Genomic DNA, 15,771 nt, shown 5'->3' with positions numbered 1-15,771 from the left:
ATCCATTATTTGTGGGAAATGTTCTCCCCCACAGGGAAAGGCAAGGAGAGCACACAGCAAGAGCTGTCCATATAGCTCCCCCTCTGGCTCCGCCCCCCAGTCATTCTCCTTGCCGCTCTGAACAAGTAGCATCTACCACGGGGATGGCGAGGAGTTTGTGGTGTTAGTTGTAGTTTTTTATTCTTCTATCAAGAGTTTATTTTAAAATAGTGCTGGCTTGTACTATTTACTCTATAACAGAAAAGTGATGAAGATTTCTGTTTAAGAGGGCTATGATTTTAGCACAAGTAACTAAAATCCATTACTGTTACCACGCAGGACTGTTGAAACAAGAGAACTTCAGTTGGGGGTAACAGTTTGCAGACTCATCTGCTTCAGGTATGACTAGTCTCCTTCTAACAACACAGGCTAATGCTAGATGACAGTCATTTTTCCCCTCAGGGGAAACGGTAAGCCATTTTTCTTTCACCTCAGCAAAAAAGATAACAGGCTTCCCCTTTTTGTTTTTTATGCTGGTAGACACTGTTAGGGGCTAAATCGATTGGTTTTTATTACAATATTATACCATTTTAAATATTTTATAAGCTCACATACACTTGGGAACATTTTTTATTGATCTGGCTTGTTTTAGACACCTAAATCTAGTCAGGAAGGCCCCTTCACTCTAGTGTGCTGAGGGAGGAAGCCTCATTTTGGCACTTCAGCTGCGCAGTTGAATTTCAAGGCAGTGCATGCAGATTCATGTGAGAGGGTCCTGTGGTTCAGAAAGTGACTCCAAAAGGTTTTTTTCTGTTAATGGTGACCCCTAAGGAAGGTAAAAAGCTGCAGCAAGGCTGTAGCTGGGATTGTGGTGTATAAAAACGGTTAAATCAAACAATTAGCTCCGGTTTGCTTGTTTTAAGAGCTAGAGTCTCCATATTTGCTGTGCAATACTTTCTAAGCATTAAGACACTGGGGTCCAAATTTCAGAAAAATCGGATATTGCCTTCATAGTTTTTTGAACATTCAGAAATAAAGGTGTCATTTTATTATTTAAAGAGACAGTAACGTTTTTGTTTAAAATCGTTTTTATTGCATTGTTTGCCTGCCTAAATCTGTTTAACATGTCTGTTCCATCAGATAACCTATGTTCTGTGTGTATAGAGACAAATGTGGTTCCCCCTTCGAGTGTTTGTGATAATTGCGCCATTGCGTCCAAACAAAATCAGGACAGCTCTGTTATTTTTCATAATGTTGCCTAAGATGATTTATCTAATGAAGGTAGTGGGGATAGCTCTACATCCTCTCCTTCTGTGTCTACACCAGCTTTGCCCGCGCAGGCGACACCTAGCGCGCCAGTGCTTATTTCTATGCAACAATTATCAGCAGTAGTGGATAATTCTATAGCAAATCTTTTATCCAAACTGCCAGCTTTTCAGAGAAAGCGTGATTGTTCAGTTTTAAATACAGATAAAAAGGATGAACAATCAGATGCTGACGATGCCTTATCTATTTTACCCTCACATCAATCGGAATTGGCTGTGAGGGAAGGGCTGTCTGAGGGTGAAATTTCAGACTCAGGAAAAATTTCTCAACAGGCAGAACCTGATCTAGTGGCATTTAAGTTTAAGCTAGAACATCTCCGCGCTTTGCTTAAGGAGGTATTAGCTACTCTGGATGACTGTGATTCCATGGTAGTACCAGAGAAGTTGTGCAAATTGGACACATTTTTAGAGGTCCCAGTGCACGACGACGCTTTTCCAATACCTAAGAGGGTAGCGAACATAGTGGAAAAGGAGTGGGAGAAGCCAGGTGTACCCTTTGCCCCACCTCCTATATTTAAGAAAATGTTTCCCATAGTAGACCCTAGAAGGGACGCATGGCAAACGGTCCCAAAGGTTGAGGGAGCTGTTTCAACACTAGCGAAGCGCACAACTATTCCTATAGAGGACAGCTGCGCTTTCAAAGATCCTATGGATAAAAAATTGGAAGGATTGCTTAAAAAGATTTTTGTTCAGCAAGGGTTCATCCTTCAACCAGCTACGTGTGTTATTACTGTCACTTCAGCGGCGTCCTTTTGGTTCGAAGAACTAGAAAGGTCGCTCCAGAAAGAGACTTCCTATGATGAAGTCATGGACAGAATTCACGCATTAAAGTTAGCTAATTCCTTTATATTGGATGCCGCCTTTCAAATAACGAAATTGGCGGCGAAAAACTCAGGTTTTGCTATAGTAGCGCGGAGGGCGCTTTGGCTAAAATCCTGGTCGGCGGATGTGTCGTCCAAGACTAAGTTACTGAATATTCCTTTCAAGGGTAAGACCCTTTTTGGGCCGGAATTGAAGGAAATTATTTCAAACATCACTGGGGGTAAGGGCCATGCCCTCCCACAGGATAGGCCTTTTAAGGCTAAGAACAAGTCTAATTTTCGTTCCTTTCGCAATTTCAGGAACGGACCGGCTAATAACTCCACTGCCGCTAGACAAGAAGGTAACGCGGCCCAGCCCAAACCCGCTTGGAAGCCCATGCAAGGCTGGAACAAGGGTAAACAAACCAAGAAACCTGCTGCTGCTACCAAGACAGCATGAAGGGGTAGCCCCCGATCCGGGACCGGATCTGGTAGGGGGCAGACTATCTCTCTTCGCTCAGGCTTGGGTAAGAGATGTTCTGGATCCCTGGGCACTAGAGATAGTTTCCGAGGGATACCTGTTAGAATTCAAGGGACTTCCTCCAAAGGGAAGGTTCCACCTGTCTCGCTTATCTTCAGACCAGATAAAGAAACAGGCATTCTTACATTGTCTAAGAGACCTATCAAAGATGGGAGTGATAAACCCAGTCCCCTCCGGGGAACAAGGTCTAGGGTTTTACTCAAACCTGTTTGTGGTTCCCAAAAAAGAGGGAACTTTCAGGCCAATACTGGATTTAAAGATATTAAACAAATCTCATCATCAGTTCCTGAGGTTCACCTTTCTGGACAAACATTACCAGTTTGTGGCTCTTCCATTCGGTTTAGCCACCGCTCCCAGAATTTTCACAAAGGTGCTAGGGTCCCTTCTAGCGGTCCTAAGACCGAGGGGCATCGCTGTAGCACCTTATCTAGACGACATCCTAATCCAAGCGTCGTCTCTTTCCAAAGCGAGGGCTCATACAGACATTGTATTGGCTCTTCTCAGATCTCACGGGTGGAAAGTGAACATAGAAAAAAGTTCACTGTCACCGTCCACAAGGGTTCATTTCTGGGAACAATAATAGATTCTGTGGAAATGAAGATCTTTCTCACAGACGTCTGAAAGACAAAGCTTCTAAAAGCTTGTCGAGTTCTTCACTCTATTCCTCAACCCTCCATAGCTCAATGCATGGAAGTAATAGGACTTATGGTCGCAGCAATGGATGTGGTTCCTTTTGCTCGAATTCATCTAAGACCATTACAGCTGTGCATGCTCAATCAGTGGAATGGGGACTATACAGACTTGTCTCCCCAAATTCAAGTAGACCAGGTAACCAGGGACTCACTTCACTGGTGGTTGACCCAGGATCACCTGTCTCAGGGAATGAGTTTCCGCAGACCGGAGTGGGTCATCGTCACGACCGACTCTTGTCGCTTCTCCCGATAAACATTTTGGAACTAAGAGCTATATTCAATGCGCTCCTGGCTTGGCCTCAGCTAGCGGAAGCCAGGTTCATAAGATTTCAGTCGGACAACATAACGACTGTTGCGTACATCAATCATCAGGGGGGAACAAAGAGTTCCCTAGCGATGAAGGAAGTAACCAAGATAATCCAATGGGCAGAGAATCACTCCTGCCATCTATCTGCTATTCACATCCCAGGAGTAGACAACTGGGAGGCGGACTATTTGAGTCGTCAGACTTTCCATCCGGGGGAGTGGGAACTCCATCCGGAGGTCTTTGCTCAGTTAACCCAGTTATGGGGCATTCCAGACATGGATCTAATGGCGTCCCGTCAGAACTTCAAGATTCCTTGCTACGGGTCCAGATCCAGGGATCCCAAGGCGACTCTAGTGGATGCATTAGTGGCGCCTTGGTCGTTCAACCTAGCATATGTGTTTCCACCGTTTCCTCTCCTCCCCAGGCTCATAGCCAGGATCAAACCTGGTGAAGGCCTCGGTGATTCTGATAGCTCCTGCGTGGCCACGCCGGACTTGGTATGCAGACCTGGTGAATATGTCATCGGCTCCACCATGGAAGCTACCTTTGAGACAGGACCTTCTAGTACAAGGTCCATTCGAACATCCCAATCTAGTTTCTCTGCAGCTGACTGCTTGGAAATTGAACGCTTGATTTTATCCAAGCGTGGGTTTTCAAATTCTGTGATTGATACTCTGGTCCAAGCCAGAAAACCTGTGACTAGAAAGATTTACCATAAAATATGAAAAAAATATATCTGTTGGTGTGAATCCAAAGGATTCTCCTGGAGTAAGATTAAAATTCCAAAGATTCTCTCCTTTCTCCAAGAAGGTTTGGATAAAGGATTGTCAGCTAGTTCTCTAAAAGGACAGATTTCTGCATTATCCGTCTTGTTGCACAAACGACTGGCAGCTTTGCCAGATGTACAAGCTTTTGTTCAGGCTTTGGTTAGAATCAAGCCTGTTTACAGACCCATGACTCCTCCTTGGAGTCTAAATTTAGTTCTTTCAGTTCTTCAAGGGGTTCCGTTTGAACCTTTACATTCCATAGATATTAAGTTACTATCTTGGAAAGTTCTGTTTTTGGTTGCTATTTCTTCTGCTAGAAGAGTTTCTGAATTATCTGCTTTGCAGTGTGATCCACCCTATCTGGTGTTCCATTCAGATAAGGTTGTTTTGCGTACTAAGCCTGGTTTTCTTCCAAAAGTTGTTTCCAACAAGAACATCAATCAGGAAATAGTTGTTCCTTCTTTGTGCCCGAATCCAGTTTCAAAGAAGGAACGTTTATTACACAATTTAGATGTTGTTCGTGCTTTAAAGTTCTATTTAGAAGCAACAAAAGATTTTAGACAAACCTCATCCTTGTTTGTCGTTTACTCTGGTAAGAGGAGAGGTCAAAAAGCTACTGCTACCTCTCTCTCTTTCTGACTGAAAAGCATTATCCGCTTGGCTTATGAGACTGCCGGACGGCAGCCTCCTGACCGTATCACAGCTCACTCTACTAGGGCTGTGGCTTCCACATGGGCCTACAAGAACGAGGCTTCTGTTGACCAGATATGTAAGGCAGCGACTTGGTCTTCTCTGCACACTTTTGCCAAATTCTACAAATTTGATACTTTCGCTTCTTCGGAGGCTATTTTTGGGAGAAAGGTTTTGCAAGCCGTGGTGCCTTCCGTTTAGGTAACCCGATTTGCTCCCTCCCTTCATCCGTGTCCTAAAGCTTTGGTATTGGTTCCCACAAGTAATGGATGACGCCGTGGACCGGACACACCAATGTTGGAGAAAACAGAATTTATGCTTACCTGATAAATTACTTTCTCCAACGGTGTGTCCGGTCCACGGCCCGCCCTGGTTTTTTTGTTTAATCAGGTTGAAATTTTTTTCTTTATACACTACAGTCACCACGGCACCCTATAGTTTCTCCTTTTTCTCCTAACCGTCGGTCGAATGACTGGGGGGCGGAGCCAGAGGGGGAGCTATATGGACAGCTCTTGCTGTGTGCTCTCCTTGCCTTTCCCTGTGGGGGAGAACATTTCCCACAAGTAATGGATGACGCCGTGGACCGGACACACCGTTGGAGAAAGTAATTTATCAGGTAAGCATAAATTCTGTTTTTTTGTTAATTATTATGCCCACCCCATTATATTTAGTGGAATGAGATGACAACTGAGCCAAATTTATTGAGGGACGTTTTAGGTTTGTGACCCCTCTTAAAGTGAGTCTCTTGAAGTAGTATTATGTCACTTTCATTCTTTTTATAATCCCTCAGGGCCATTGACCTCTTCTGGGGGATATTGAGGCCCTTGACATTATGGGATATTATTTTAACATTTGAAAATGTGTTATCCATGACTGTGTTGGGGGATCAGCAACTGACAAATTAGGACCATAAAAACATATATAAAGTACGGCAATTAATAAACCTGAGTGTCTAATTGGAGACAAACATTTAGTAGAGAACAAGCAAGTACAGTCGCAAACATGAATGGTAAATAACATTTGTAGTAAGTGTATTTGTTGAGTCATACACCATAACGGGGGTAGGAATGTTGCCTAACTAACTCTCAAATAGGGGTATGTAACTTATAACTGGAGGGGCCATAGAAGAGTCCTTCGTTAGTAAGGGCAGTCACTAACAACTACTAGGGACAGGAGTCACTAGTGTACGGAGGTTTCAGGGTAATAAGTAATTACGGGAACTGCATGTCTTAGACTAAGACTGTAACGTACTTCTTCTATAAAGGGCTACAAAGAAGCTAACTAACTAGGGTAATAATAAAGTATACACAGTACAGCAGATATCAAAAAGAAAACAGCACCTTAATTAGTGTTATATCACCCACAAGCACTTCAAGTCCCCACAGCGTCCAAGTCCATAGATCCATTTTGATCAAAGTCAGAGTGAAAAAAGATAAGCTGGTGGCAGGTATTTAGAAGTTTGTGGTATTCACTAGGCCAGCCTTTCTTCTTCAGATAGGGGGGGGGGGCTGTTTTTCTCCTTTTCTATTGCACTCTACACCATTGTGGCACTTGTTCTTTTGGGTTGTATGGACTTGCTTCTGTAGGTATAGGTAGTAGATTGAGTGTAGAGTCCATTGGTGGGGGAAACTTAATGTTGAGTGCTCTTGATAACTGGTCTAGGTCCTTGAAATCTTTGTAGATGGTTTGTGAGCCATTATGTGAAGCGATAAGGCTGAAAGGGAAACTCCAGCGATATTTTAGGTGGTGTTCCTAAAGTGTTGACGGTATGGATTTTATCTCTTTGCGCCTCTGAATTGTGTATAGGCTGAGGTCTTGATAAATTTGGAGAGAGTGACCTTGGTAAGTGATGGTTTGACTAGATCTAGCCGCTTGCCAGATTTCTTCCTTTGCAGTGAATCTTAGAAACCCGGATAATTACATCTCTTGGGGCTAATGGTGGCTTGGGAGGGGGGCGTAATGCCCTATTTGCCCTTTCAATATCCTCATTAGGAATAGGTGGAGATTGAGGTAGGAGTTGCATGAAGAGTCCTTTTAGATAAGCTTTAAGATGCTCCTGTGTGACGTCTTCAGGGATTCCCCGTATACGCATGTTATTCCTGCGCCTGCTGTTGTCTAAGTCCTTGACTTTATCTTGTAATGACTGCATCATTGAGTCCTGGATAGAGATTTGTTGTGTATTCGAACTGACTAAGTTATTCAGGGTGTCTTGTCCCTCTTCTAGGTAGTCAATCCTCTAACCCATTTCATTTAGGTATTTTTTGAGGTATCTCAGCTCTTCTTTTATAAATGATTTTAAAGATTCTAAATCTGATTTAGAGGGCAGGGTCGCAAGTTTTATTTGGATAGCTTGCAGTGAGTCTTGTTGGTTTGGTGGGTCCCCTGAAGCTTGAGCTGCTGTATGAGGGCCGTTGAGAGGTGGGCTTACATTTGCAGCTTGGTCCATTGCTTGGAAAAAGGAGGAGACAGATAATGCTAAAGTTGGTGGTTTTGTGTGTTTATCCATACTCTTTCTTAGGTGTCATTTTAGTTGCTTAATAAAAATATGTCCAGAGATAGCTATTAGGAAGGATATAATATAGCTTGTTATTTAGCGTCCTTATCAGCCTTTGTTTGAGAAAATTAATATGGATAGCAGCCCCTTCCTTAACTATCATTTTGTCGTAGTTTTTTACTTCTTAGAAGGCTCTTTTTAAATTCTAGTCAGCGCTTCCAGGCCTGGTGTTATATATAGTGGCAGAGCTTGGTTATCTATTTTTAGCACAGTTTTAGAAAGATAAGAGTACAATATAACATTAAGTTTGCTATCAGTGTAACGGGGATGTTAGATCGTCCCTGAATACTCACAATCTCACCCCTGGATACGACTGCTGTAACTCCATGTGGGTGTCTGTTTGGCCGTTAGCGATAGAGCGATATAGGGCTCAATGCAGGGGCAGTTCTCATTTTGTGCTTTAAGGGGCGTGCAGTAGTTGTTGTCTGATCGTTCCAATGTCTCTATCCGGTAGCCAACTTGTGTAGCAGAGCATATGTGAGCTATGCGGCACTAGGCCGTTTTCCAAAATGGCAGCGCTCCGGGATCTTGTAAACTACTTTCCTGCCAATTACACTGAAAAGCTGGCAGCAGATAATCCCTTTGTGTCCCAGGTCTTAGATGCACTTTGGGGCTACGATTGATGAGGTAAAGACTCTCTGGGCGCCTTGTTATTTAGTGTGAGCGTTGGCTACTACGGAACTCTCCTAGTGTGCTGCCATGTCCCAGCACGGCTTGCTTGCATGCTATCTTTTTACTTTCAACTTATTATACTCATGCTAACCCGCATTTGTTACAAGTTTACTTTCAACAGTATTAGCTTTCCAACAGGAGAGCTGAATACAGCTCCACTTGTAATGTGGCCCATAGTGAGCAAATCACCCTTTAATTTATAACTCATTTAACAACTGAATGCTTGTTTATATTTAAAATAAAGAGAATATAATTAAAAATGTTAGAATGTCTAGACACTGAACAACAGGGAATGAAAACAAATGCAATCAAATATACCAGGCAGTCATTAGCAATTATAAATGTATTTTGTGGTTACGTCCTCTATTCACATTGGTGCCTATTAAGTTTTATACGTTAACCGTTAAGCAATACATAGCTTGGAGGTGTTAATGGTTAATTAAACATTAAAAATGGTATACACTGGCAGGAAGACAGATCACTGTAATCACACACAGGAAAAACTATCTCATCAGACAACAAAACACTTTGTAGATGTTTCAACAAAGTCTACTTTGGCATCAGGTTGTTCTATTCTTTTTTTCTGCTGGAGGCAGGTTTCTGTGTTCAGTTAAAGTTCCTGTTCAAGTTTCATTTGCTTACAGGTTTATTTAATCTGTACTTACAAAGTCTTGCACTTAACCCATGAGCATCAGGACTGTGTCAATCTAGTTTGCAATCGGATCTCAGTTCTCAAATAATCAACTGCTCCATGCTAACTCTGTCTCTCTCTCTTGCTTCAGTTTTGCGTGACTCTAAAAACTATATTCTTTCACCAAGCAGCAGTGCCCCCCCCACACCTTCTAAAAAAATAAAAAACAGTTAAACTTATTGTACTAAATATCTTCTAAAGGCCACAGCCATCAGCAAGTAATGTAAACAAGCCCTTCTCAGCTAGATTGGAAACAAGTGTATTTTTTTTCTCTGAAAGCTAAGAAAAAGAAAAGCTTTAATATCTGCTAATATTTTAACATTTTGATTAATTATTTTGTGCATGGAATCAGGAAAAATTTCCGATCCCTACACCGGATGTTCCAGAATTATCGCTGGTACAACTGGAGTTGACCAACTTATTAAAACACAAGCGGTTTGCATGTATTGGAATTTTGTTGATAAGAAAATAAATGGTTAAAGGGCCATAATACCCAAATGTTTAAACACTTGAAAGTGATGCAGCATAGCTATAAAAAGCTGACTAGAAAATATCACCTGAACATCTCTATGTAAAAAAGAAAGATATTTTACCTCAAAAGTTCCTCAGTAGCCACATCCCATTGTAAAGGACTTCTAAGCAGCAAATCAGTATGTCTGTCCCGGGACAGTGGAAGGGGCGAGCTTACGTGCACTCTCATCTTATTTCCCTATTCAGTTTAAAGGAAGTTTGCTATGAAATCTCATGAGAGTTAAGTGAAATCTCATGAGATCACTGTAAAAGAGTTCATGACCTCAGCACTGCTGATGCTGATTGGCTGCTGTTCATTTCTTCATTTTTTTTTTTTTTTAACCTGCAGCTGGGAGCAGCTGAGTATAACTGTTAACACAGAACTTACTCTGTCTGCTGAGCTGAGGAGATTGTGAGGTAAAATATCTTTCTTTTTTACATAGAGATGCTCAGATGATATTTTCCTGTCAGCTTTTTACAGTTATACTGCATCAGTTTCAAGTGATCTAGCATATGAGTATTATGTCCCTTTAAGAATTATGGTTTTACACAATCTTTGAAAGAGCAGTATATAAGCCACTGTTATATAGAGTATTATTCAAGCTTCTTTGTAATTAGGTGTCTGACATAAAGCTGCTCCACTTTTGTACATATTTAGGTCACCAATGCATTATTATTTTAAAGAAACATAAAATTTACCTTAAAATTGTTTGGATATACGTATTAAATATTTAAATAGTAAATAATAGAATACCATTTTAACAATACTGTAATTATTGTCCTTTCCAGGGTACTAATGTTAGCAGTTAACATTTAACTTGAGAGTTTATTGATTTAAAGTGATAGTAAATCCTAGCGTTTTTTTAAATGCTAGGATTTATCAGTGCAACAAATAAAGGGGACTTTCAGTCATGAAATATAAAATACTTCATGCTGAAAGTTCCTTTATTTGTCTGCAGCGTTCACCACGCTCAGCACCTCAGGCAGCCCACGGCAGAACGCTATTTTATCACTGATTTGATTTTAGCTAATAGCGTGCTAACTATCTGGCATAATAGAATGGAAACATCACCTCACTGAAAAATAGCGTTCTGCAGTGGGCTGCCTGAGGAGCTCAGCGCGGCGAATGCTTCAGACAAATAAAAGAACTTTTAGCATGAGTATTTTATACTTCATGACTGAAAGTCCCCTTTATTTGTTCCACTGGTAAATCCTAGCATTTCAAAAACGCTAGGATTTACTATCACTTTAAGGGTATCATGGTATGTGACCCAGACTCCATATTATAAGGGAAATACCTTATGCTGTAAAAATATATTTTTTCTACCTCAGTATCGCTAAATGTTTTCCTTACATATCTATACCATTTTGTGTTTTACAGGTCGGAGGAGACATCCCTCCAATGGTGAAGAAAGATGCCCACGAATTGATCCTGGATTTCATAAGATCACGGCCCCCACTAAAACCGGTAACCAAGATTTAATGTGCCATAAGTATTGTGTAAAACAACGGCAATGTAGGTTTATAGCATGCCTTTTTTTTCCACAGGTCTCTAAAAGAAACTTGCCTCCATTACCTATCAGACAGAGAAGTCTTCATGAGAAAATACTGGATGAAATCAAACAAGAACCAAAACTACGCCGTGTGGAGACCCAGGGACGAGGGCAAAAAGGTAGCTTATGCTGCAGATAGCTCTATTGTATCAAAATGCAGTTGTAGCTGTGTTTGTCTGTGTGTTTATGTTTTTTTCTGCAGTGGGAATACACAAAAAGCCAGGGGGTCTTTGAGGCAGGGGCAGCTGAAGTAGAAGATATAGCTGTTTGTCTGAGGTTCCAATACTGGATTAATGGACAATAACCAATAATAGTGCTGGATTGGGGTGCAGTAGTATAGCTGTAGGTAGGAAGGACAGAATGTGACATAGGAAAGAAGACAATTTGTCAGGTTTGTAGTGATGAAATAGAGTTTTCTTCATTTGGTGTCAGTACAGTAGTAGTGAGTTTTCATGGTAAGAGGGGAGTATAATAATACATTTCTATATGTGGAAAATTGAGTATGGGAATAGAAAAAGCGGTTACGGAACATTTCTTTTACCTCTCAGGATTTGGCTCACTCCCCTGCATTGTTGACGCTTGCTCCACTGACTTGAAGTCTACATCTTGCATAAACCTCTCACTTCCAGAGTCTGCAGGCCCCAGACCACGACCTCGCATCCTTCTGAAGGCCCCTACATTGGCAGAAATGGAGGAGATGAGCCTCTCTGAGGTAGAGTGAATTGGATACTTTCCTAAACCCAAAAATCGGGGAACAATATTAAGTATTTTGCAGTGGGCTGCCATTTGTTTGATGTTTGCTGCTTTGGTTGAGTGTACCACAGGAATATGCGATGGAACTGCACCTTAGTTACAATTGGCTTAGAATTACTTTATACCAGTATCTTTATAGCAGGCTGAACATTTCAGCATAAAAAACGGCGTAATTGTTGAGAAGTTGGCAAATGTTGCCAACACATTAAAATATTGCAAATAAAGGAGAGCCCCTTCATGACAAAAAACAAACAGAAACAAAACAAAAATACTTTCAATATTATGTAAAAATCTGACCTCCTGAGAAACAGCTATTCAGAGCAAAAATGAAAGGAATAGTGCCAGAAAGGTGGCATAAACAATACAATAGTGCTATTATCTTTAATAGCAAGAAACACTTCAGAAAAATGCTCACATTGTATACAATAAAACAATAGTGACAATAAAAAATGACACTTGCACTGGAATTTAAACAGCTGTTCCACTAGTGTGCCAGACTCCAAACTCAATACATGTTTTATAGCCACACCCCTTCCTCAGGTGTAGTGGAGCTAGGTTTACCTAATGGTTAAATAGTACTAACAACTAGTAATCTAGTAGGAAAGGTTGACAGATATTTTGATCTTCAAATCACAAAACTCCTAAGATTAATAAGTGAGAAAATCTCAACACCCAATCATATTGTTATAGGAGAGGACAAAATATCTATTATGAGATTGGCTGACCAATATGTCTATGTTAAAACAAGTCAAAACCCTTAATAAACCAAATAAATAATTCCCAAAATACATCTACTTTATAATATAAATGTTATAGTTTTTTTTTTTGGTTTTTACAGATAACTGTAATATAATTCATGGAATCATGCTGGTCATAGATGCAATTCTTATTTGCAAAGTATACTGACATCTAGTGGCAATAGCAAAAAAAGCAAATATAACAAAATAAACACAAATTATTATTATTATTATTCTTTATTTATAAAGCGCCAACAGATTCCGCAGCGCTGTTCATAGGTAACAAAGATAAAAGGACAGTACAATATGAGACACCAGACAAAATTTAACAAACAAATACAGGGGGAATTGGGAGCCCTGTTCCCGTGGGAACTTACAATCTAAATGGGTAGGAGGGTGAGAAACAGGAGGTGCGGACTGCAAAGGTGGGAGTGATGTTAGTGTGAAGTTAGATGAGGGCAACTATTAGGCAAGTGGAATTCATTAGTTACTGATTTGGTTATAGGCTTCCCTGAACAAGAAGGTCTTTAGGGAGCGTTTAAAGGAGGAGAGGTTGGGGGAAAGTCTGACAGCACGAGGAAGTGCATTCCAGAGGGTTGGTGCCGCACGAGAGAAGTCCTGTAGTCTAGCATGAGAGGAGGTGATGGTAGAAGAGGCAAGGAGTAGATCGTTGTTGGATCTTAGGGGACGGGCTGGAGTATATTTGTTGATGAGTGAGGACAGGTATGGGGGGGCTGCATTGGTAAGGGCTTTGTAGGTCAAAGTGAGAATTTTTAATTTAATTCTGCTGTGAATGGGGAGCCAGTGAAGGGACTCACAGAGGGGTGCGGCAGATACAGAGCGTCGGGAGAGGTGGATTAGCCTAGCAGAGGCATTTAGGATGGATTGAAGGGGGGAGAGGCGGGAGAGAGGAAGGCCAGTTAGTAGGTTGTTACAGTAGTCAAGCCGGGAAATTACTAGGGAATGGATTAGCTGTTTAGTAGTTTCAGCGCTCAGAAAAGGACGGATTTTGGAGATATTGCGTAGGTGGTTGCGACAGGATGAAGAGAGCGATTGGATGTGGGGTATGAAGGACAGATTGGAGTCGAGTGTAACTCCAAGGCAGCGGACTTGGGGTGATGGGGAGATAGTGGTGTCACCGACAGTGATAGTAAAGTTAGAAACTGGAGTAGAATTAGTTGGGGGGATTAGAAGAAGCTCAGTCTTGGACATGTTGATTTTTAGGTGGTGAGAGGCCATCCAGGAAGAAATGCCAGATAAGCAGCTGCTGATGTGGGAAAGGACAGACGGAGAGAGTGCAGGGGTGGATAGGTAGATCTGAGTATCATCAGCATAGAGGTGATAGTTGAAGCCATAGCTACTAATAAGTTGACCCAGCAAGGAAGTATAAATAGAGAAGAGTAGAGGGCCTAGAACAGAGCCTTGAGGTACTCCAACAGACAGAGACAGTGGAGAGGATGAGTCACCAGCAAATGAGACAGAAAAGGATCTTTTAGAGAGATAAGAGTGGATCCAGGAGAGGGCAATGTCACAGAGTCCAAGGGAGCTGAGAGTCCGTAAGAGGAGGGGATGGTCAACAGTGTCAAAGGCAGCAGACAGGTCAAGTAAGATAAGTATAGAATAGTGGCCATTGTTTCTCCAACATTGGTGTGTCCGGTCCACGGCGTCATCCTTACTTGTGGGATATTCTCTTCCCCAACAGGAAATGGCAAAGAGTCCCAGCAAAGCTGGTCACATGATCCCTCCTAGGCTCCGCCCACCCCAGTCATTCTCTTTGCCGTTGCACAGGCAACATCTCCACGGAGATGGTTAAGAGTTTTTTGGTGTTTAAATGTAGTTTTATTCTTCTATCAAGTGTTTGTTATTTTAAAATAGTGCTGGTATGTACTATTTACTCTGAAACAGAAAAGGATGAAGATTTCTGTTTGTAAGAGGAAGATGATTTTAGCAGACAGTAACTGAAATCAATTGCTGTTTCCACACAGGACTGTTGAGATGAAGTAACTTCAGTTGGGGGAAACAGTTAGCAGTCTTTTCTGCTTAAGGTATGACTAGCCATATTTCTAACAAGACCATGTAATGCTGGAAGGCTGTCATTTCCCCTCATGGGGACCAGTAAGCCATTTTCTTAGTTAAACATAAAAGAATAAAGGGCTTAAAAAAGGGCTTAAAAACTGGTAGACATTTTTCTGGGCTAAAACAGTTGCTTTACTAGGCATATTATGCAGATTCTAACTAATTATTGGTATTATAATCTTGGGGAACGTTTAGAAAAACGGCAGGCACTGTGTTGGACACCTTTTTCAGATGGGGACCTTTCTAGTTATAGACAGAGCCTCATTCTGGGACTGTATAGGGGTTAAATGTAAAAACGGCTCCGGTTCCGTTAATTTAAGGGTTAAAGCTCTGAAATTTGGTGTGCAATACTTTTAATGCTTTAAGACACTGTGGTGAAATTTTGGTGAATTTTGAACAATTCCTTCATACTTTTTCACATATTCAGTAATAAAGTGTTTTCAGTTTGAAATTTAAAGTGACAGTAACGGTTTTATTTTAAAACGTTTTTTGTGCTTTGTTGACAAGTTTAAGCCTGTTTAACATGTCTGTACCATCAGATAAGCTATGTTCTATATGTATGAAAGCCAATGTGTCTCCCCATTTAAATTTATGTGATAATTGTGCCATAGTGTCCAAACAAAGTAAGGACAGTAATGCAACAGATAATGATATTGCCCAAGATGATTCCTCAAATGAGGGGAGTAAACATGATACTACATCATCTCCTACTGTGTCTACACCAGTTATGCCCACACAGGAGGCCCCTAGTACATCTAGTGCGCCAATACTTATTACCATGCAACAATTAACGGCTGTAATGGATAACTCCATAGCAAATCTTTTATCCAAAATGCCTACTTATCAGAGAAAGCGTGATTGCTCTGTTTTAAACACTGAAGAGCAAGAGGACGCTGATGATAACTGTTCTGACATACCCTCACACCAATCTCAAGGGGCCATGAGGGAGGTTTTGTCTGATGGAGAAATTTCAGATTCAGGAAAAATTTCTCATCAAGCTGAACCTGATGTTGTGACATTTAAATTTAAATTAGAACATCTCCGCGCACTGCTTAAGGAGGTGTTATCTACTCTGGATGATTGTGACAATTTGGTCATTCAAGAGAAATTATGTAAGATGGACA

At 41.2% G+C, this 15,771-nt stretch overlaps 1 protein-coding gene across 1 annotated transcript in view; it reads left to right on the top strand.

Annotated features, from left to right (window-relative positions):
- Nucleotides 1-15,771, top strand: part of SPIRE2 (spire type actin nucleation factor 2) — a 185,103-nt gene that overhangs the window by 132,054 nt on the left and 37,278 nt on the right. Inside the window, exons 6-8 of the mRNA XM_053699358.1 lie at nucleotides 10,910-10,996; nucleotides 11,077-11,200; nucleotides 11,630-11,793. Of these exons, the coding sequence (XP_053555333.1) occupies nucleotides 10,910-10,996; nucleotides 11,077-11,200; nucleotides 11,630-11,793 (375 nt within the window). The remainder of the gene's footprint in view (nucleotides 1-10,909; nucleotides 10,997-11,076; nucleotides 11,201-11,629; nucleotides 11,794-15,771) is intronic.

The sequence above is a fragment of the Bombina bombina genome, chromosome 1 (assembly GCF_027579735.1).
Source record: "Bombina bombina isolate aBomBom1 chromosome 1, aBomBom1.pri, whole genome shotgun sequence".
In the NCBI taxonomy this organism is placed as follows: Eukaryota; Metazoa; Chordata; class Amphibia; order Anura; family Bombinatoridae; genus Bombina; species Bombina bombina.
Note: the sequence above shows the minus strand (reverse complement) of the source record. Positions and strands in the feature narration are given on the sequence as shown.